We start from the raw sequence: 22,203 nt of genomic DNA, 5'->3' as shown, positions 1-22,203 counted from the left end.
TGTCGGGGCACATTAAAGATGCTCAATCCTTTCCATGTCTTTAATTGGAGCTCGATTTGGTTTGAGTAAATGCATGCGTAGGTGTGCGCGCTTTCCGTGCTTAATGCGCGCCACCATCAAAGGGCTGAAAGCGAGCGTTTCTTCATCGACCGTATATCCTACGTATACCACGAGGCTGACAGCGAATTCACGATATGTTGCACTGTCGCACGCGTTAGAATATCTCCCACAGAAGAAAGGAAACATGTTTGAAATTAATCATGAGTAATTCCTATTGATATTTTTATGTATGTTTAGTTTTAGGATAGCTAACTTAAACTGTTGCAATTGTATCCCGCAGTAAAGAATACAACTTAGCTAAAGCAAAGAGTCCCCGCTCTGTAGTCTGATGATTTTAATCACTTTTGCGGAATTTCCAATAAATAGTTCGATTTAAAAATTAGAGACAGCGTACATAAATAAGGTAGGGGGGATTGCATGCGTGTTAATCCGTGTTAATCCGTTTGTGAAGGTAAATGTTTCATAAGTGCAACAACCATGGCTGTTCAAAACACGAACGTGTTTTATCATTTGGGTATGAACGGTACTGGGACACGTCCCTACCAATACTGTGGGAGTACCGTGTGAGTTTAGGGGAGAGTTGGGTTCGGGGCTGATTTGGTCTCTACCAATGTTGAAACCAAACCTACGCCCTCGGTTTTATCACTTCAGTCTAGTTTAATGCTGATTCATTTGGTGGATTTATTACTTGCAGAGACTGCTCCCTGTTCTGAGACTAGTCACAAGGCTTTTGTACCGGGTGGGGGTCAGTTATTGGCTCTGAAAATGGGTGTGTGCTGTCACAGTGATACACCTGAGATTAAATTCTGACAGCCGTATATTCACCTAATACAATCCGCTACTGGCTTTTTCAAAATAAAATTTTACTTTGTTGCGTTGCTATTTATAATTAGATCAAGTTTGTTCTATATTTTAATCGAAGCACTGGGTATGTTTTTTGTATTTTTAAATCACATAACAGTCTAAAAGTATCATTTTGAAAACAGGCGAATTTAAGGTATTTCAGTGTAACTGGATATACAGATGAATCTGCTAAAGGTGCCTATTGCCCTCAGCTCCGTGTGTTCGTATACCGAACAAATAACTCTTACGAATGTAATTTTCACCGTTTCACATAAGATAAATTGGCACGCAATTGTGTGAAACAAAGCAGCGTCATTCGATTATTATTCAGGTCCAAATCATTGAGATCCGTTTTGCATGAGCCTCGAAAGCTATGCTCGAGAGCTGTGCATTCACCCTCCTGTTTTATCACCCTAAATGTAATTGCCCCCTTTGTGGATCGTGGTTTCGACAGAAACCGCAAATGATCCTCGATTCATTCATCCGGCCGCAGGAGTGCGAATGAAAGGTGGCAATTTGATTCCCCTCCGTGTAAGTTTATCTTTGCAGTTTCTTCGGGCCTACATAATTTGGCAGCGACTCGACCCAAGATGGCATTGTTGCATGTCCTGTGGCGCATCGAGTGCGACTCTTTGCCTCCGACAGAGGATATTATACGGACATCGTTCTGCTAGAAGGTCCGTAGTTCATACTGATCTATCATGCCCACGTAAGGCAGTGAGAAATTAAATGTGAGCGAATGTTATGGCCGGTACAGGCCACATGTCATACAAAAAGGCAACAGGAAAATGTATCTTTGAAATTCCAGTAGCATTTTCTATGTTTAATTTAACATATAGGCTTAAACCTAGGGTCCGGGTTTTCATCCATTTCGGATTTCCTCTTCGTCGCTTGGGGCGAACAAAGGTTAGTTGCAACAGCATCGAATAACGGCTTGCGCTTAACTTTGTATTAATTTCAAAAGTTTTTTTTTTTTTTTTCAAAAAAAGAGCATTGCTTTTGCGACTGTGTCATAAAGTAGTGGCGATCAGTGCCTGAATTGGGGGAAAACGCGTGCCAGTACAGCCATTGTTATTCGGTACTCTCATATACCTCATGAGAGGTGCTGGTACTAGATACAGAAAATCAGAGAGGTGCGGTACTGGGTACCTGTGATTGCCACTAACTGGGGGTGATGGAGGGAGGCCTGTGCTAATGAGGCCCAGAGTGATGTTTCCCCTGGAAGCTGTCTAAATAGTTACGTTCTCTACTAGCCTCTTGTTTGGTTGAGAAACTAGGCAGGTGTGTGATGATACGGTTTAACTGAATTGCACATAAACTAGATATCACTGTTTTACTGATTTAATTTCAATCACTGTACAGTTATTGGGATTGTAAACCAAACTTTCTTGACGCACGAGGCCTGATGTTTTTCTGCTTTACTTTAAGCATAGCCTCCCAAAAAGCAACGTCACTGTAACATCGGCTTTAGTCTATTAATCATGCTTCAGTGCAACTTAAAATTTTGCATGGATTGAACAGTTCAGACCCAAAAAATAAATAATAGTGAAAAAGAATCACAACTCCAATCACTGTTAAACTGCGTATTTCACGCAAATGAAGTAATGCTGAGCGTCAGGTTGGGCATTGTGATGCAAAGGTGGAAGAAACCTGGGAACCCAGCCCACGGACGGCCCAATCAGGAGCGCGCAGCCAATGTTGTTGGAAGGCCAGGCCCCGCCCCTCATGCCCCTGTAATCCAATCTGGTGCTCAGTCACAGGTAAAACCGGCCTCTGAATCTGACTATACCTCAAAAAGCGAGAAAAGCCAACAAAACCCGTTCTTTTAGGGACAACCTTAACATTGCCCTCATCCCGCTTCTTTAAGAAGTTTTTCAGGTAAAGAGGCCGGATCGGATTTACCGTATAACTAGTAAGTCCAGTTTGACCGACCAAGATGACACAGGAACATGACAAGTAAGTGAACTCTGTCAGGGGTGTAAGTCCAGTAGAACCGGTGTGTATGTGTCTGGTGCTGAACATTTCACCAATTTTATCAGTTGTGGAATAATCTACTGATAGCTACGTGTATATGTACTGTGACATTTTCAAAGGGTAAAGGATTGCCTTTTTTGCTTCTCGGTCCTATGACTTGGAAAGAATCCGTTCACTTTTTTGACTGCCTGACGAGCTGCCGGCTTGGATGTCGGACTTGGGGATGGGGATGGGTGCGCGCGCCTCACCTGTCATGTTGCAGCCTGCGCCGCTCGCGCAGGTGCATGTGCACCTGCTCTACTTGTTGGAGCATATTTCTACCTGTTTTGTCTTCCCGCGTAGTTTTTCACATTTACCATCGTTTTGCTTCTTTTTTTCCGACCCGAAAAAAATTTTTTTTCCTTGAAAGTCAAAGTCTAAAGACAGTTTCTGGACACCCGACAGAATTTCACCAGGGCTAGATCCTGCTGTCAGTAACAACCGGTGGTGTATTTTCTGTTCTTGGTTTCGCTCCTAACTGGCATTTTCTGTTAACGATTAAAAGTGTTTTAACGAATAAAAACGTTTTTCACTTTTTCCCCCCATTTCATTTTTTTATTGCATGAAGACTTCTGGCTTTAGGTTTAGCGTTGACAGGACGCATCGCCAAGTGTCTCACTGGGACCGACCCTATATGCATGTTTCCGGTAAATGACTTACTGTAAGGGTCTGTTTATTTTAAATAGTTTAAAAATATTCGTTATATGTCAGCGTTTCCCCGGCATCTAATGGGACTGACAAGGAGAACGTTGACTCTAGTGAAATAGTACACCTACAAGGCGTTGGCTGCCTTACCTTTAAAATCTCTTAGAGGAATATTGTGTCAGCAAAGCAAAGACATTTTAGACAACAGTCGCCGAGTATCGCTATTTGTTTCGTGACAAGTTTTTTTTCACGGGGTTGCTTCTTCAGCGCACACGAATGCAATGACAATAAGTTATGCTATTTATGGAAAAAGCGAAAGCCGCCGCTTTGCCGGGTATCACGTTTCTGTTGCTAAAACGTTTTTTAGCCGTATATATGTTGTATTTTTGGACATATTTTCGGCACTACATTTTAATCACTGTTACTTTAGATGCGGATTGTTGATGTAATTTGTCCAAACCTTTAAAGAATGCAGTATGGTCATTAATTACAGGCCGAAAAACAAAGGTGTGCTATTATTTATAGCTATTCATGCAAGTAGAATCTGCTTCGGACGGGATTTCCTTTTAACACAACGAAACGATTCTCTTCGTTTGAAATAAGCTGGCACTTTTTATCTGAGGTTTTATGTGGCCGCGTTAGAGCATTATTATAGGCTCCAGCCATGCATGGCCGAGTCCTTTGTTTTAATGAAGGATTGCATGTCCACTTGTGTGTTTAGTCCCACGAAATAACGGATCTATCGGATTGCAAATCCAAAATGTATTAATCGACCCGGGGGGACGTCTGTGAATTACACAATTAGATATTGGATTACTAATAATATACTTCTTTTGATCACTAACTAGGCAACGGATCGACTCTTTCCCTATACCAAACAAACAAAAAGAATCTACAGTCAGTAGATCTGCATACCCGCAACCGATATCCTACATGTCTACGACATATGGGGGGGGCACATTAAACAATTGGACCATATCATATGGACCTATCCTATGTATAAAGCATTGGGTTGATGTTAAGGCAAAATTTAACACGCAATTGACTGTGTTTTTTTGTTTGGATGATGACGGCATATAGTCCAAATTTAATTGAATAAATCAAAATGGTGAAATAAGCGCTTAGAGAATTTGGGTCACCCAATTAAATAGAGGAAAATCAACAAATATTCCTTACGCCTTTTAATGTATATTTTAGCTAGAATGTTTGACATTCGAGAGCACTATTTAGGTTTAGCGTTGACAGGACGCGTCGTCAATATTTGCACTTTCAACAGACGTTTTACCTTAAACAAGTGAAATTATCACGTGTGCGGCGATGCCACGGATCGCATTGCGTAACCACCACTCATAAAACCAAATTCAAATCCTTTTCTTATTTTGGCCGGTTTGAATATAGTGTGTAAATTGATAGTGTAAAATGTTTAGTAAGGTTCCCGCTCATTTGGTTGCTTTACAGACCTGTAAATTATTTTTTTGTTAGAAGGTCCAAAGGGACAAAAATAGATATACTACTGCTTTGCATGTCATTTCCTTTTGTAAGTGTTCATCTCTTTTATTTAAATTATCTACGAACGATGTGTTTTGTATTTCGGCAGTACAACTGTCTGACAACACCGTTTTTCCATACATGATTTAACTGTGTAGGCCAAACCCCACCCTTGCCAAAGCGCCCACCCTCCCTCAAAGCACAGTCATACACATGGGGTCCATATCTCATTTTCGGATGTTTTACGGATTTCTGAAAACACTGGATGTGAACAGTCGTGATGATGATGATGATGATGATGACGAGGAAGATAACTAATTTAAGATTTCAGAATTTCCCCATTAATCTTTCTTGGTAGATTATTTGTATCAGACCAGCACAAATACCCCCTCCCCCCAGAATCATCTAGCTTAACGAGTAGGTGTTGCACCATCATAATTATTGCCAACACTTCCTTTTCACAACAGGTTAAGGTGCAGGATACAATGCATTAAAGATGGATTCCTGCCAAAAATCTGTTGAATTTCCTTTTATATTTTCTATGACACGTGTAAAAAGTGTTAAAGACCCTTAGTATTTGAGCTTGGAATGGCTTATTTTTTAAATATACACATTCCCATTAAGGTCTTTTATATTCACTTATTACAATGCATCCATTTTCTAAGAAGTCCAACCTCCCAACGGAAAAATGAGGAAGTTCGCAGATCGTTGCATATCATGTGCTGGCTCCTCTACTTTATAATTCTATGGGCTTGTGAGGTTTCTCCGGCTGTCCTGCTTGACGGATGCTCTCCTTTGTTTCTGTAGCAAGAGAGCAGTGCTGGTGCTACAGAATGACCCTGGCTACAGCCAGAGGAGATCCTTCACGAACGAGGACGAGGCCTGGAAATCCTTCTTGGAGAACCCCCTAACGGTCGCCACCAAGGCTATGATGAGCATCAATGGAGACGAGGACAGCGCAGCAGCTCTGGGACTCCTCTATGACTACTACAAGGTATTGTTAATAGCCGGGGAGGGCGTGGGTCACAAAGACCTCAGTGGGGCCCCTTCTGGTTTCCTGTTTGAAGTCAGTCACTTATGGAACATCATCTTTCCAGGGTGTTCCGTGTTCCATTATCCGAGAAACCTACATCTAGATCACCTATCCGTTAAACTGATAAACAACTAGGAAAGGAAGATGTGAGAAGTAGAGTGATGTCGTTCTACGGATCTGCTCGGAGTGGACCAATTTGTTGAGTTATCGATTAGAAGAATTGAGTGCGAGAGACAGCAGAGAGATTTGATGCGTAGTGAGGAACCTGCTGGCTGCAGGATGTGGTCAGGGCCATGCAGATAATGTTTGCTTTCCACAGGTGCCACGGGAAAAGAGAACAATATCACCGGCCAAGACAGATGTGCTGGGATCTGATGTGGATCCCAACAAAAGGTAATTCGGCTCTTTGATGCCATGGCTACTCAGTAAAGAGGCTCCCTTCCTGTGATAGAGGACATTCTGTTTGCGTGTTAGCATCTGTGCTGGGGTTTTCATCTCATTGACTGTTTGAAATATGTCTTTTCACCCACGTCGATCTTTGGCACGGAAGCACCGTTTGAGAATTTTTGCTTTTGCAGCACAGAGTAGACAATAACGGTGATGTTAATCAATGTTCCGACCAAAACGCTTTCTCAGGCGCACCGATTTTTTTTTTTCCCCCCACTGTGACCATTACGCGTCATACGGGTATTATTGCTGGTATAATGGAAACGTTAAAAACAGGCTTCGTTACGTTTATGGGAATATGTCAAAAGAGCAAGACATGGGAGGCAGCCAAAAATGTCAAAGAATGCTAGGATGTTTGCACCGGAAAATCGATACGGGAGACAAACGTTTCCGAAGCCGCCGTGAAATTCAATACCTGCAGAGAATTTAGGAACTGGGAGGAATGTGGGGGAACGGTGTGCCGGGCTCGGTTGTGGGCGGCGCTGACCTCACCATCCCTTGTCTGCGTTCACCGGCAGAAACCACATGGTGCCAATTCAGGAGGCTCCCATGGGGACGGGGGAGAGCAGGATCCAGGTCCTGAAGGGCGTCCCGTTCAACATCGTCCTCCCGAACCAGCTTGGGCAGGACAAGAGGGCACCATTCCCTTCCCCGGATACCACGGTCACCGTGTCATTGACTGCCGTGCCCAGCTACCCGGTGAAGACGGAGGGCGGTTCGCACGGCTTCCCCGTGCCGGCTCCGCCGGGCGCCCACTGCGCCGAGCCAGACGGACACAGCGTGCCGTTCGAGCGCTCGAGCAACCACAGCCAGTTCAGCCCCTGCACGCAGCCCCGCACCCCTGACTCCACGTTCCCGGAGACCTTCAAGGACAGCTCCCAGGAGGTACAACGAGAGGCCTCATCCCGTCGGACCCCCCCGCTCCCCCCCCACGCCAGCGTCCCTCCATACAATACCCCTTTCACCTGTGCCTCTGGAGCCAGGGCTACGCTTAACCCTACCTGGTTTTATTTGAACTTGCCAAAATAGCGGCTAGCATGTTATTATTCCATTGTCCACTGAATACAATAAGACGCTGTACTTTTCTCTTACAATAGCAAAACCTTTTCTCTTCCCTTTCTGTATTTAACCTGGGGGGGTTGGGGTGGGGGATTACATTAAAAGGATAGTCCAACAAAACCCTATACAGGAGCAGTGGTGGGGGCAATGCTTTGTTTTCCCTTGGCTGAGAGAGTCCCCCCCCCCAGCTCCCTGGGAGCGAGTCCATGTTGTCGATGTTTGTGTAATGCTGGTCCTCAACCCCTCCCCACCCCCCGCTACCCCACCCTTTGTCCACTGCAGGTGTTCCCTTTCCCTGGGGATCTCCAGTTACGCATGCCCACCATTGCGCAGGATGATTATACCAGCTTCGATACCGTCTTGAGGTAGGCCTATCCAGTCCCCCCCCCCCGGCCGACAGGCTTTTCCGTTAAGCAGGCCTCGCTTTTCTCACTTCCTCAAAGCTCTGAGCCTTGGAAAACAAATCTTTTTTTTCCCCCAAGATTTGTCAATTTGTGATGTTCACCATTGTTCCCTGATTTTCACCATTGTTCCCTGCTTAAGAGTTGTGCTGATTCTCGGGGAAACACTGCATGCATCTCAATGCATCTCAAGTCTAAGAAAATGGAGGGTCTTCCTAAACTGTATGTCTGCTCTACCTCCTCAGTAATAACTTTGAATACACACTGGAGGCTTCCAAGTCACTCCGGCAGAAGTCTGGTGATGGCACCATGACATACCTCAACAAGGGCCAATTCTATCCCATCAGCCTTCGGGAAACCGACAACAACAGCAAGGTCTTACACCACCCTATCAGCAAAGTCCGGGTAAGGGTGACACCAGAACGCAGCACCTCAGGAAACGTGGTTCTTGGTTAGGGTTTGCTGTTAGACTTTTGCTGTTGGGCTGTTGACCATGTTGGGCGTTTGAGCGGATGCGTCCTTCCGTCCGTGGTGTGTGGGCTGACGCTTGCGACTTGCTGTTTTCCAGAGTGTGGTGATGGTGGTGTTCGGGGAGGAGAAATGCCGGGAAGACCAGCTCAAGCACTGGAAGTACTGGCACTCCCGGCAGCACACAGCTAAGCAGCGCTGCATCGACATCGGTAGGATGTTCCTCTCTCGATCAGCCGCCCGCCTAAATTCCTCCACAGGGTCACCCTCAGATTTTTGCCATCCTAGTGGTTCCATCACTGTGTGCACGTTATCGCCACAGTCTACACGCCCCACACTTTTCCATGTGTGCTTGTTTTTTTTTTTTATCGTTACGTTCCATCGTGTGAATGTTGGCAAACATAGGTATTGTTCTTCCAGAATATTCTGTCTGGGTCTTCCTGCAACGTGTTACAGGAACCTTGGGAATCTCGGGACTCCCTTGGACATAAACTACCTCAACCCAAAAAAAGGAGGGAAAGGGAGAATAGGGAATATAAGCAGGGTTGCCCCCCCTAGTGGTCCGCTATGTCACACATCAAATTTTGGTGGGATGTGTGCGTATGTCCGCGCGGGGAAATATGCCCTCAACGGCGGCTTCTGAAGAGGACAATGGCACGGCTTAGTTCCTGAGAGAAGACCGACAATCTGTCATCCATCTGGCACTGCGGAGCATGTATGGCGTGTGAAAGAGAAGCTTAGCTATGTGAGAGATGGGTAAACGTGTTGTTGTACTTCGGCTTATGTGGACCAGAGGGAGGGGTGGATGTCTGGGGGGGAGGGAAGCGCTTCTAAACTGCTTGTTTAGGAGATGGTCCAACTCATACAAAGGCTGTTGTGTGAGTCTGTGTCCATGCATCGATTGAGAATGTCTTCTGTTTCGCGAAAGAAGAAGAGCCCTCTGCTTGCAGGGGCATTGGGTGTGGCCGGGGTCAGTTCCCCATGGAACCAGCCGGTACTGGGACAACAGCTGGAAGTGAAACTGGAAAAGAAGACACAGAATAGGGTACTTGTCTTGTCACGTAGCGTCACCATGGATGATGGGTCTGAGATAATGGTGGAGAGGAGCTCATCCAGCCATGGATGCAGTCAAAGATCGGGGCAGCAGTGTCGGAGATCTAGGCCAACTATTGTGTCATTCTTGTCCGCATGTGGAATTCTGACTAGAAGGTCAATATCATTCTCATCATAATATCCACTGTCCATTTGTGATTCAATAATAATGACACTTCTACTGATCCTCTCTGGGAAATTATCTTTTTCGTCTACCCTATCTTGCTCTCCATGACACACATGTACATGAGAGCAAGCTTGGCGGCGAAGGGCAGCCACCAGCAGTGGCACCCATGGAGCTGGAGGGTCTTGCTCAAGGCTACACAGACATGTGATGATTCTACCGAAGCCGGGCTGAACTCTGACTTCTGATCACTGGCAGAGAGGCTCAGTCCTCCGAGCCACGCGCTGTTTCCATCACAGTGCATCACCACGCAGATGATTATAACCCCTGTTTCTCCATACCTCATGTCTTTGTAGCCAGTTTTCTGCCTGTTGAAACTGGATGTAAATGGGGCTTCAGCTGTAAGTCCCAACCACTGACGCTGTACTCGTCCTCCGGTCCCCTACAGCCGACTACAAAGAGAGCTTCAACACGATCAGCAACATCGAGGAGATCGCCTACAACGCCATCTCCTTCACGTGGGACATCAACGAGGAGGCGAAGGTGAGCGGGTAGAACACGCTCGCCTCGGATGGTGCAGGATCCCTTTTACTGAGCCCGTGGCGTGTTCTCACAATGGCTGCTCACTGACGCTAACTCACAGGCCGTTCCTGTATTACACCCTGCTAGTGCCGCCTTAAGAAAGGACACATTTACACTGGCTTTGGTTGTGAGGCAGCCTTGTTCAGATGTCACCTAAAGCCAGTCGACCTGTTTATGTTATTGTTTGGTTAACGCGCATTCCGAACAAGACAGTTCCTCTTAAAGAGGGTGTGCAGGGCAGTTGGGAGGCATGAGAAAGGTGGTTGTTGAAATGAACAAAGCTTCACTAGGGTGAAAATGGGGAAGTCTGACTTAAGGGGCTTTTTATACTTTTCTTGTTCTTCGCCTTTTTATCCCGTGACGGTCTCCTACGCAAACACAGCCCGTCCTTTATGGCTGGTGACATCAAGTGGCTTTTGTCACAGAGGGCGCCGTCCCAGTTCGCCCGGCCGTGACATCAGTCTGTTCTCCCGTGGCGTTCGTCGCTCGGGACGCCGCGGCGATGCGAGCATGCGCTTCTGTGGCTCGGCGGCGACATTTGCTCGCCTGTGACGCCTGTCACCCCTATTGTCACCTCATGTGATGTATGGAGGAAAAAGCCTTCAGGCGAGACGAGCCCAACAATGGGACGTGGAATGAGGAAACGGGGCAGGAGCCGAGCTTTTCGGCTGGATGGCTAGTAATGGAATCTCGTCCAACGGGTACAGCGTTTTACCGCTCTGACAGTGACTGCGGGAGATTATTCACCAGCCAATCTAGATGCAGGCTTTTTGCTTCTGTCAAAACAGGTGACTTAAAAATGCCAGAATTGGGTTCTAAAAAAACGAAAAATCCTTCCCGCACTGCTGCTGACAGCAAACAGAACTGCAGGCGTAGGCAGCTCCTTGTTGTCTTTTCCAGAGTGTTTTCCTTGCTCCCGGATACGAGGCGGCAGCGGTCACGTGGCTTGGTGGTCACAGGACACCCATCCTTTTGCTCACGCTACGTTGTCTGTTTGCTTGAGCCCAGGGAGGCTAAGCAGAGCAGGGAGAGGAGCTCGTAAGCTCAGTGGCTGGTTTCGGCGACCAGCAGGAAGTTCTCACTGAACTTGGAAAGTCACCATTATGTGTATGAGACAAAGCACTAATGATATCTTTGAGTGTACATCGTTTATCCCAATGGAGCATTTTTGTCTACTACAATATTGCCCCCTGGTGGCAATAAATAGAAAACATAGTCTAAATGTTCAATATATTCTAGTAATTTAGTTGTATTAAAACACTTAATGGAGAGATTGAAAGTTTTCTTGTCATACTAATGAGATAATTATGTTTTAGGCAAAGTAGAAAATGAAATATTAAACACTGTATATAGTAAACAACAAAGTATTGAAACATCAATACTCACTGTTTTTTGGTATCTATATATGAATTAGTCACAATCAGCAAAGAATTTAAAAATATCTGTTGTCAAGTATTATAAGCGGAAATTTGACTTAAATTAAGAGCAAATAACATGTGTAATTCCACCAGTCTTCCAAAAGGGGGAGACATGCTCACTGCCACTGCACAGTTTCACTTTTGTCTGCCATTGCCCCCGGTAACCCGTCGTTGTGTCCCTTCCTACATGTGGAAACTGTTATTAAAATTCACTGTTGTGCCTCCTCCTCCTCCTCCCCGCAGATCTTCATCGCGGTGAACTGCCTGAGCACAGACTTCTCCTGCCAGAAAGGCGTGAAGGGTCTGCCCCTTAATCTGCAGATCGACACCTACAGCTACAACAACCGCAGTAATAGGCCCATCCACCGAGCCTGCTGCCAGATCAAGGTGTTCTGCGACAAGGGGGCCGAGCGCAAGATCCGTGACGAGGAGAGGAAGCAGACGCGCCGGAAGGGGAAGTGCGTAGACCTGAACACCAACCTCAGCAACTGTGAGTATATGCCCCCTACTGGCCACACCCAGGTGGAGCGGGCGCTGGTCTAATTCGGTTATTTACATTTGTCTTTTTAGTTGCCTCAGGCCTTGCCCCTCCCCCATTTCGATCATTATGGCTGAGTCATGTCTTCTCCCCCACCCCCCCCCCCCCCCAGTTGTGGACGTGAAGATGCCGACATTGCTGCACAAGCGCAGTGACATTACCACCTTCAAGGTGATGACTGACTTCGACACCCAGCCCGTCCTCTTCATTCCCGATATCCACTTCTCCAACTTCCAGCGCCATGTGAGTAACACGCCCCAACTCCAGTCCTTACTGCTTGATCAGCGAATTATTGATGAAGTCAGAATCGTATTCTTACCCCTGACACCATTTTTAAAAAGACACTTAAAAGCAGCTTCTCAGAGTTTAACCGATTCTTTATCAAATATCAAGTTTAACGTTTAACGTGTCGGCACATATTAGCTTGCTTCGCCATGCTTTTAATGAAAAAGAAATTAACCACTGACATTTGTTCTGGAAGATTCCACTCTTTCTGGAATTTCTACGAATATTAAAGTGATAATTGGGGTCAAGTGTTTGCCGTTACAAATTTGCTTCCACCCTGTCCTTGTACGGTTCCCCACCTAGGCCCCCCTCCCACACAGATTAACATCAGGTGTTTGCAGAGATACACACTGTACATAGAACCAAAGGCTCCGATCTCTCTTGGGGAGACACGCAGAGCAGAGGCACAGTGAGGGGAGTTTGAGGTCTTTTCCACATACAGACTGTTTGCCGTCGTTACTGGGGCCAACAGGCCTCTTCCTGTTTTTCCAGCGGTGGTTACATGACGGGTCCTTATCTGTCTGACATGTCATAACGGCCGTGATTCCCTGAGCCAAAATGTCAAGAACTGAACGTCCTCTTGGCCTCCTGAGAATCGCCCACCTTTATGCTTTAAGGTTTATGGTTTAATTTGGCATGACTGAGATAAGCAGACATGTTTGGGCTGAAGTGAAATTGTCATACTGGGTTATAAATGCAGCAATATTTGTAATGAACACATTTTAAAAATAATACTGGATCAGTTCGATTTTATATATGGACTAGATGAAATCTAATACAGTCTAGAAAAGATATTTTAAGAAGTCAAATTTTCCTTCCCTACAAGTGGGCCAATTTTAATAATAAACTTGAGTTTGCCCTTGGGTGTTAACATGGCGACTTGGGCTGGCATGCAAGAAGGTGAGGAACCTCACAGGTCTCCTAGCTGGGTTTGAGTGTAGGAACAGTGCAGGTCTCAGGGTGAGTCACAGGCTGAAAGGCAACCTAACCGTTTCAAAACTGGGAAATTATTTTCATCTTAACTTGTAATTATTTTCTTTAATTCTGTGCTGTTACGTTGTTTTCTCATGTTTTCTTTTCCCTTTTAGCAGTTCACAGCAGAAGATGGAGAGGAAGGGTGAGTTACTTTTTCATATTTGTTTCTATGACCGTGATCCTGGTTGGGATTTTTTGGGGAATAGAAGGTCCATCGACCTTACCCAGCAGAAGTATTAATCCAGCTGTTCTCTGTTCTCGCCTCCAGCTCGGCCATTAAGAGGTTACCGTACTCCAGCGAGGAAGAGTTTGGCTCCTCTGCCAACAAGATGGCCAGGATGGAAGAGCCCAAGAAAGGTGAGGCTCCTTTAATGCTCCTCAGAATCTCCTGCACACCTGTGTTTGTGATCTGGCTACAGCGGTCATGCATTCTGGTCATCGTGAGAAAGATCTATTGAACATCCCCGTCGTCTTTACACCAAGCTACCCCTGAGACAGCATTCATGGGAGTTTGTCTAGCAGGCAGATCTGAAGGATGCCACCTTGTGCATTCCGGCTTCCCAAAAGCTTCACCCTGTTGGGTTTAGAAACCAAGGGTGGCTCTATCGGAAGCTTTGTAGATAGCAGCGGTGGTCACCAACAGCTCCTAGCCACAAGAGCTTGCCAGGCATTGGCTTGAAAAGGACGTGGTCTTTGTACCTAAGGAAGGCTCATATAACCTTGCTTCTCACATCCTGTGTGGGTTTCTGTTGGTCAGAGATACCTCCACCGCATCCCAGAGCAGGACACAAGGGCTTGGCCTGTTTTTTTCAGAACCACAAACCAAAACCAAAAACCCACAGATACTCTTATCTGGGACGTGCCTTTTTGGTAAAACGTGGCCTGGTTACACACGTGTGTACGTTCCTCAGGCAAACCGCATCTCACTTCTTACTGTCTGTTCTCCCCCCACCACCATGCAGTCCTGCTCTACGTACGGAAGGAGACGGAGGAGGTGTTTGATGCCCTCATGCTGAACACCCCCACGCTGAAAGGCCTGCTTGAGGCGGTGAGCTCCTTTACTTTTCAAAAAGATGACTTAGGACATAGACTGCATCACATGACTATCGTGTACAATCAAACGTGACTCACGGGATAAGCAATACAATACGTTATATCACACCATGTTATCGATTGTCTTGCATCCACATGCAACTTCCCTGTGTAAAATCCTGTAGCTGGAAGCTTCCATTTAGCACCAAAAGTTCAGGGTAACATGTCCAAGACGCCCTCGCTCACCGGGGCCATGCCAGTACGCCTTCTGGGACACTCTAACGGTGTTGCCCAACACCGTACCGTCTTCCAACACAACTGCAGTGCCTAGCGAGAGCTATCCCCAGGTTTTTGTACGTGGAACTTTTGTGTTATGGCTGAGCTAAAGGATGTGAAACAATTGTCTTTGCCCAGATATCTGACAAATATGAGGTACCACTGGAGAAAATAGGGAAAGTCTACAAAAAGTGCAAAAAGGGGTAAGAATTTTATTACTTCAGTCATATACACATACTTGCACAAAACATGCGTAAATATCCAACCACACGTTACATAGATGCCTGTGGCTTTATTCCCATCGAATATCTTGGATTTCTCAATACTTCTCATCAGGATCCTCGTGAATATGGACGACAACATCATCAAGCATTACTCTAATGAAGACACCTTCCAGATTCACATGGAGGAGTTGGGTGGGGTGTACAAGCTCACCCTCACGGAGATCTGAAAGGGGGGGAGTACAGGCTGTAAAACACCAGCACCTCCCGCCAGTTCGGACGGCTGCGGGCCTGCATCGCGGACAGGATTGGGGTTTACATATCATGTACATAGACCTACCCTCTACTCTGTGCCTATGGTCTGTCTCTGTTTTCGACACACTCCTCCATCAGCTGAGGAGCCCATTGGTTCTCCTGGGAGGAGTTTGGGCAAATAGCTGCTGTTGGTCACAAGCGAGCTGACCAACGACGACACGCCGAGCTCCAGTATGTCAGTGCTTTTTCCACGTCCTTCCCACGGTTACCTGAATAATAGAAGATGGACATGTGGAAGCCCCTTAGATGGACATCCTAAAATGGAGGTAGACGTAAAAGTTGTGTAAAAAAACTACTCTACTTTGAACATCCATCACCATCCAGAGTCATCGACCGTGGGATTTTTGCAGGACGACATTCAGAGACCGGTCCTTTAAGCCACTCTGCTTTTCCTCTACGATTTTTCTTTGTGTCCATGTGGATAGTATTGCACTGAAGGAATAACACTTAGGGTATCGCGTAGGGATTTATTTCGAGTGTCTAAATTTGATTGTACATACAAGCACAGCCAACCGGACCAGACTCAGTCTGAAGCATAACATCTTGCAGTATTTAGCCTTGTAAACTTTAAGCAGTCATCCTTCTCGTATTTCTGATGGTGACTTGGGCTCGTTATGTCTGATGTCACCCCTTCGGCGATGTCCACGCGCATGCAGATGGCTATGGAAATGTTGTTAAAGCTGCGTGGCTTTCTCTTTCTCTGCTTCGTTCAAAGTCTTGTGCTCTTAATATCGAAATCGGCCATGTTTGTTTTTTTGTTTTTTTTCTTTTGCGGTCTCAGTGAATTTTGCTTACGGTAAATGCATTTGACCTGTACAGGACGTGCAATGAAGTTCACTCACCATTATATGAGCAGATACCGTCTATAAATCTGTGTCTATATGCATCTGTATAGATCTGTATATATCATCTCATATAAACCGTCAGTGTCAAAAAAATATATTCTCAATGACTAGCATTCCTTTTTTCTAATTACGAATATTCAGAAGCCAGTGTAGGTCTTTTGAAAATATGTTTGTCTTTTTTTAAAAATGAAAACCTGGCAAGGCTGATCGGCTAGAGCAATTATGCTAAAGTGCGTGACGTATTTATTTTATATATCAGGAACAGGGTTGGGGTGTTAAAGATTTATGAATCTCAGAAAATGTTTATTATCATTTAATATTGTATTTTGTTTTTATATGGAAATACTATAGAGTGTCGTTTGTATGCGATGGGATTTTTTATTGCTATTTTTACAAGAGGGTAGATCTGCTTCCTTAATGCTCACGGTTAGATGCTTCCATGTGTGTAAAATGCATTGTGATGAATAAAATCAGCATTTGGACGAATTGCTTGGTGTTTTGATTTGGGCTGTGAGTCGCCCAGGAGGTGCAGACTTGGACCAGAATTTATAACCCGGTCCCTGGGGGCTGTAACCCGAATCCTGCTGACAGGTAATAGCTCATGGAAAATTTGTAATAGCTATTTGCAGTGATTAACATAAGTACATAAAACAAACATTTTGAGGTGGCCGTTAATTACTGTCAAGTCTTGGCAACAAATAGATGGTTTTTCTTTAGGACATTGTTTCTCACCCCAGTCCTGGGGGGCCCCTAGACAGTCCACTCTTTGGCCCCCTCTCAGCTCCCTGCAAACCCGAACCCAGCAGTAAAGAACACCACACACCTGGTACAGGTGTGTTGGGAGCTGGGAGGGAGCAAAAATGTGGACTGTTTGGGGGTCCCCCAGGATTGGGGTGAGAAACAATGTTCTAGAACGTTCTAAAGGATGTGACTGCTTGGAGGGACTTTTTATGAGCAACTTGGAAATAGTTTTGTCTGTTTGGGGAATAGGGGAGGGGGCATACCTGGGGAGAGGGATCGCATGGGTCAAAGACCACCAACGCAGGAAGTTCCAGCTACATGCCAACAGTGTGCCATGGATGCAGGAAATATGAAGGGCATCCGCCTCTCTCCATCAGGCTACAGGATCGTCCGTCAAAGACCCCCCTAATTGGTCACCCCCTTTGGGGGACTACCGTGCAGGACATACCCTGATATCCGAGGCCCCCTTGAGAACTCACACCTGTGGTTCCAAGATCCCTGTCCACGTGACTCTGAGGCTCGCGAGGTCTCATATAACCTCTTGAAGGAAGGTCACGCACAGCTCCTGCCTGACGGTAACTCGACGCCCAGATGACAGGATTTATCCAGAACTCTCTGTACAGCATGAATTAAAAAAAAACATCCATCACAGAAGGTCAAGCCTTAGGTACAGACTTTCTAATATGTTTTCTTCAGAGGGTTTGTGGTGCTTGCAGTAGATTAATGACATAATCCAGAGGAAGATGCTTTCCTGTCTGAACCAATCAAGAGTACCGTTTTATTCAGTTTTAGCCTTCTGCATTGATTTCTTTACATTTATTTCTTAGACTGTGTCCAAATTCAGGGGCTATGTCCTTTTAAGGCTACATTTGAAGAATAAATGTGTCCCAGTCATGCAACGAGGCTGTCCCATCTCAAAGGCTCCTTCAAATGCAGGCTAGAAATGCGTCCTTTTCCCGCCCAGTGAATAATGCACCCAATGCATCCTTTGCAGTACAACATATCCCAAGATTCATTGCACAGTAGGTGTGACTCGAAGGGTAAGGGCGGGAACAGCTGGTGACATAAATAGGAAATTATCCGTAGACCAGATGGTCCCATTTGACAACATTTTTTGTTCGAACTTTGATTATCGCAGCCTATAAATGCTACACTTTCATGGACCGCAAAGTATGCAGCCCCTGAATTCAGACACATCCTTAATTTCACTGACTGAAAGGGCACTTGACTGATTGGCCAATCAAAGACTCAGATTCACTTGATTGACTGTCTAGGGACCAGCCGCTGTGGGCGGATCCTGGGTCTTCCCCTGCATTCTCCACCGGTGCCACAAGGGAGAATCAGCACAATGGAATCCTCTGTCTGTCTACAGTCTGCTTGTTTCGTCTTGATCATTACTGTCAGGAACTGGCTTCTGCGTGGAGCCCCAGCAAGTCACCAGCTCCAGTGTGAAAATCGCTGTAAGATGCCACAACCCCCAACCCAGCTCTAGACACGGTACATCATACGTGACGAGGGTTTCCAAGACAACAGCCAACGAATTAGTGGTAATGAAGCGGAGAGTCAGAACGATAGAGCTGCGCGCATATAGCACTGATACAGCAGCTTGGATGTCCCCCGGGCCCAGAGTTAGTCTGTGTTCGTCTGTTTGGCTTTAGGGAGGCAGGGCCTCTCAACCAAGGTAAGACTAAGTGAGCCACTAAAATATGATGACATCAGCCTACATTGTCAGCCAAACAAGGCTGTTCCAGTCCCCCTCTTTCATACGTACAAAGGACCAAAACGGACATACATTTCCATTGTCATCCCTCATCTACCGGAGGCTCGATTTTCATTATTTTATATCTCTTTATTAAACCTTATAGCAGTGTACCTCAACCTGCTCCACAGGGATCTACCGGGGGCTGGGAGGGAGCAAAAACGTGGCCTGTCTGGGAGTCCCTGTGGACTGGTTTGAGAAACACTTCATTACAGGGTGTAAATAACATAGAAATACGATAACAGAGGGATATAAACAGATAGCACACAGCATCAGACCATTACACAAGACTGACAGCATTTCTCTGTAACATAAGTGTCTACAGGCTGGTCACTCAACGGCCATTTAGTAGCTTCCAGCTAACAACCAGCTTTTTATACACAGGTGGACACATGGGGGGGCAGGAGATGATGACACCTCCCACTAGGCAGCACCATTACCTCTCCATGATATTCAACGGCTTGCAGAACTCCCCCCCTCCCAGTTAGCTTAGAGCCTACAGACATTACGGCTCCAAACAGCACATAACAAAAGCAAACGAACAAGTCACACGGGGAATTTGGCAGGAACAGCTAAATCTGGGGGATTTCAAAACCATTTTTTTTTTAGCCTTTAAGAAATTTTTACCACATCAGGAAAACCACACCCCTTTTTGCGCAATGAAAACATATTCCGTGCTCTGGCTGAAAAACTAATAAAAGGAAGTCATTTATAACCCTCTAAAAGAGCATCGTACAGTGGCACAAAACTGCGAAACGCACATCACAGGGTGACGCTTCCTCCCGTGCTGGCAACCGGCAGCGGTGGCGCAATTTTACTGCAGAAGAATTTCTCTATCCTGCTGCCAAGGCTTTCGCGGGGCAGAGAGATGCACTCCTCCTCACTGTTGCAGCTGAAATGAAGTCCCCATTTTGACTAATTTTCTGTTTGAACACCACAGACACCCAAACACACACAAAGCTGGGTCACATTCCATCTCCACCACTACCATTGAATATCTACACCAGTTTATTGCATTTAAACAATTCATATGTTCCCCCCCTTATAAAACTGAATAACTTAATTCAAAAACAAATTACTTCTTTACATTCTGCTCCAAGACTACTGCACCATTTCAGGGTTTGAGAGATCTTTGTAATGCTTTAGTTTAAGGTCTGTTCCTTACTTACTGGTGAACTGTGATGAACAAATTTGATAATATATTTGTAAACAAGAAGATTAATTTATAATCAAATTTAGTAAAGTATTACAATGATATCATAGTGATTTAAATGCTGTTTTGTAACTTCAGGGAGCAAGATTTGATTGTAATACATTTCTAAATTTGTTAGTTAATGAATCTTTCTATTAGTATATTAATCAATTCATCAATGATTAGTGAAAGTTTATTAATAGTTAAGGAACAGACTGCAAGCAAGCGTTACTGAGATCTTCGTCAGTCCATCAATGCACATGCGAGTTGAAATATCACCTGTCGGCATCCTGTGATGCTTCATAGACACATTTACTAAACAATATACTACAACATACCAACATTGACACATTGACCAAACAGTACACAAAAAAAAAATATTTGTGGTACATTGGGCGGGGCGTAATACCATAATGCTCTCCCCTTCTGTGACGCCATAAACAAAGGGGGCGTATCCCTTATTCTGATTGGTCGAGGGGTTACATCCATATATGGTACCATACATGCTTATGCCACGTGTTGCCGATAGGGGGCCATATGGCTTGGGAGATAAGGGTTGCTGTTAAACTTTAATAGAATAAAAATACATTACATGTATTTATTTATGTGTTACTTTTAATTACGTTAAGGAATCGTGAAACATATAGTGGGATGAATGCAAGCTAGCGCATAAACGTCCAGTGGGAGCCCGTCCAGCCGTAGCCACGGATTGTCCAAGACTGCTCCGATCTTGCGCATGCGCACGCACGCACGCAGATATCCCATTTCAAAATGGCGCACCAACAGAGGCATATATTGCCCTTTTACTTCAAATAAGACCCTTTAACCATAGCGTTTTTGTTAAGTAATGAAACTCTTTTTCGGCCAATGTGTTATTTAAAATAAAACATCCTAAGCATTTCAACAACAAGAATCCAGAAATAACGCGGGCAATCCTTGTTAAAATGACTCTCGCTCTCTCCATGTCGGGCTTGTGCGTAGAGCCACGATCTTTTATTGAAAACAGCTGAGGCAAGTAGTTTTCTGAATTTTAAAGTGTGTATAGAATGAAATGTGTTATAAAGCATATAGCCAACGATAATTAAAGAATTTAAGCATAATATCCCACACGCACCCCGGCCTATAGCTGGAAAAATGGGTGTAGTACAAGGTAAAAGCATATGGCACTAAATTGGATTCAGTAGTCTTTAAAAGAAGAAAATGCATTATATTAATTCATTAATGCGATTTTAAGGTATGTTTTAAAGCATAATAAAACTTTTAATTTTAACGGGGTCACCGGACGCGTCAAGCTTTCCTAGCTAGAGAGGAAAGAGGGTCTGGCAGTTTTAAATGGTAAAAGCAGTAGTTATGTATTCTTAAAGGGTTATTCTTTAAACAAAAATGCACTATTTTATGTCGGTAAAACACAGCCATCCTGTTTTAGGGGGATTTATGCGTGTTGCATGTCGAGACATGTCGGTCAGCTAATGTCCGCGGCAGTGGGAAACGGGGCGTCGGCGCAAGAGCTTTTGGAGTCGTGAGCGATAAGCGTCAGCGAAACAAAATGGCCGCCGGTTGACAAATTATTGCACGGTGCCTGCAGAGTGACTGTAACATCTCGTTTAACCACTGGTCCTGAGTGCCCCATCATGGCAGTAAGCACATTACATCTATTTGTTGATCTGTCGTATTTGTAAATAGTATAAAATAACATATTTCTAATTTAAATAAAAGTCGATCTCTAACACCACAGCTCTGGGGCTCTGACGCCCCGCTGCGGGCCTGGGGGTTGGATGAAGTATCTAACTACAGTTGTTTAATCAGCGGGATGAAGTGCCGTAACCTAAACGGTTGTATGACAAATTAGTGTAAAATTTTAAATCAGTAAGATTTAAGTAATAAAACAGTCTAGCTGTATTTTGTTAGTTTTATTTTAAATAAGATGCTCGCAGTTTGTTATTAATTTAATAGCTGTAGGAATTAGTGAGCGGTATTTAGCAACATACATCAAAAACACCTTCAACATTTCAAGCAGATTTCATAAAACAAGACACCGCAAGGAGAGCGTTCGATTAGGAGATGGCGCCGTACGTAGTCCTGGATAGGAACTATAGTGAGCGGTGTTTAGCTACGTACTTCAAAAACATTTTAAAATCTTTGTTAGACTAATACCTTAGTTATTTTAATAATTTAAGGGATAAAAAAACATTTTTTGTGTTTGTCAATGTGTTATTTTAAGTAAATATGTTATTTTCTAACGGCAAAAGCCCTATCATCATGTTTTAGGTGCGAAATTATATGGTCTAGCATTATATGGACTAGCAACTGTCTCTGGGGGAGCAGCCCCAGATAGGAACTATTAAGCAACA

At 44.9% G+C, this 22,203-nt stretch overlaps 1 protein-coding gene across 3 annotated transcripts; it reads left to right on the top strand.

Annotated features, from left to right (window-relative positions):
- Positions 1 to 2,683: 2,683 nt before the first annotated feature.
- On the top strand, positions 2,684 to 16,646 carry grhl1 (grainyhead-like transcription factor 1). Of its 3 annotated transcripts, none has more exons than XM_049005123.1 (15): positions 2,684 to 2,859; positions 5,857 to 6,043; positions 6,402 to 6,475; positions 7,048 to 7,414; positions 7,871 to 7,953; positions 8,235 to 8,394; positions 8,558 to 8,669; positions 10,122 to 10,216; positions 11,917 to 12,163; positions 12,324 to 12,454; positions 13,588 to 13,613; positions 13,740 to 13,828; positions 14,434 to 14,519; positions 14,918 to 14,982; positions 15,116 to 16,646. In XM_049005123.1, the coding sequence occupies exons 1-15, from the start codon at positions 2,840 to 2,842 to the stop codon at positions 15,228 to 15,230; spliced, it is 1,857 nt and encodes a 618-aa protein (XP_048861080.1). In that variant the 5' UTR covers positions 2,684 to 2,839; the 3' UTR covers positions 15,231 to 16,646. The 3 variants fall into 3 exon arrangements, with proteins under 3 accessions (XP_048861080.1, XP_048861079.1, XP_048861081.1); XM_049005122.1 differs by having other exon boundaries at positions 13,585 to 13,613; XM_049005124.1 differs by lacking the exon at positions 2,684 to 2,859 and adding an exon at positions 2,872 to 3,563 and having other exon boundaries at positions 13,585 to 13,613.
- Positions 16,647 to 22,203: the final 5,557 nt, after the last annotated feature.

This window comes from Brienomyrus brachyistius, unplaced genomic scaffold, assembly GCF_023856365.1.
Source record: "Brienomyrus brachyistius isolate T26 unplaced genomic scaffold, BBRACH_0.4 scaffold148, whole genome shotgun sequence".
In the NCBI taxonomy this organism is placed as follows: Eukaryota; Metazoa; Chordata; class Actinopteri; order Osteoglossiformes; family Mormyridae; genus Brienomyrus; species Brienomyrus brachyistius.
Note: the sequence above shows the minus strand (reverse complement) of the source record. Positions and strands in the feature narration are given on the sequence as shown.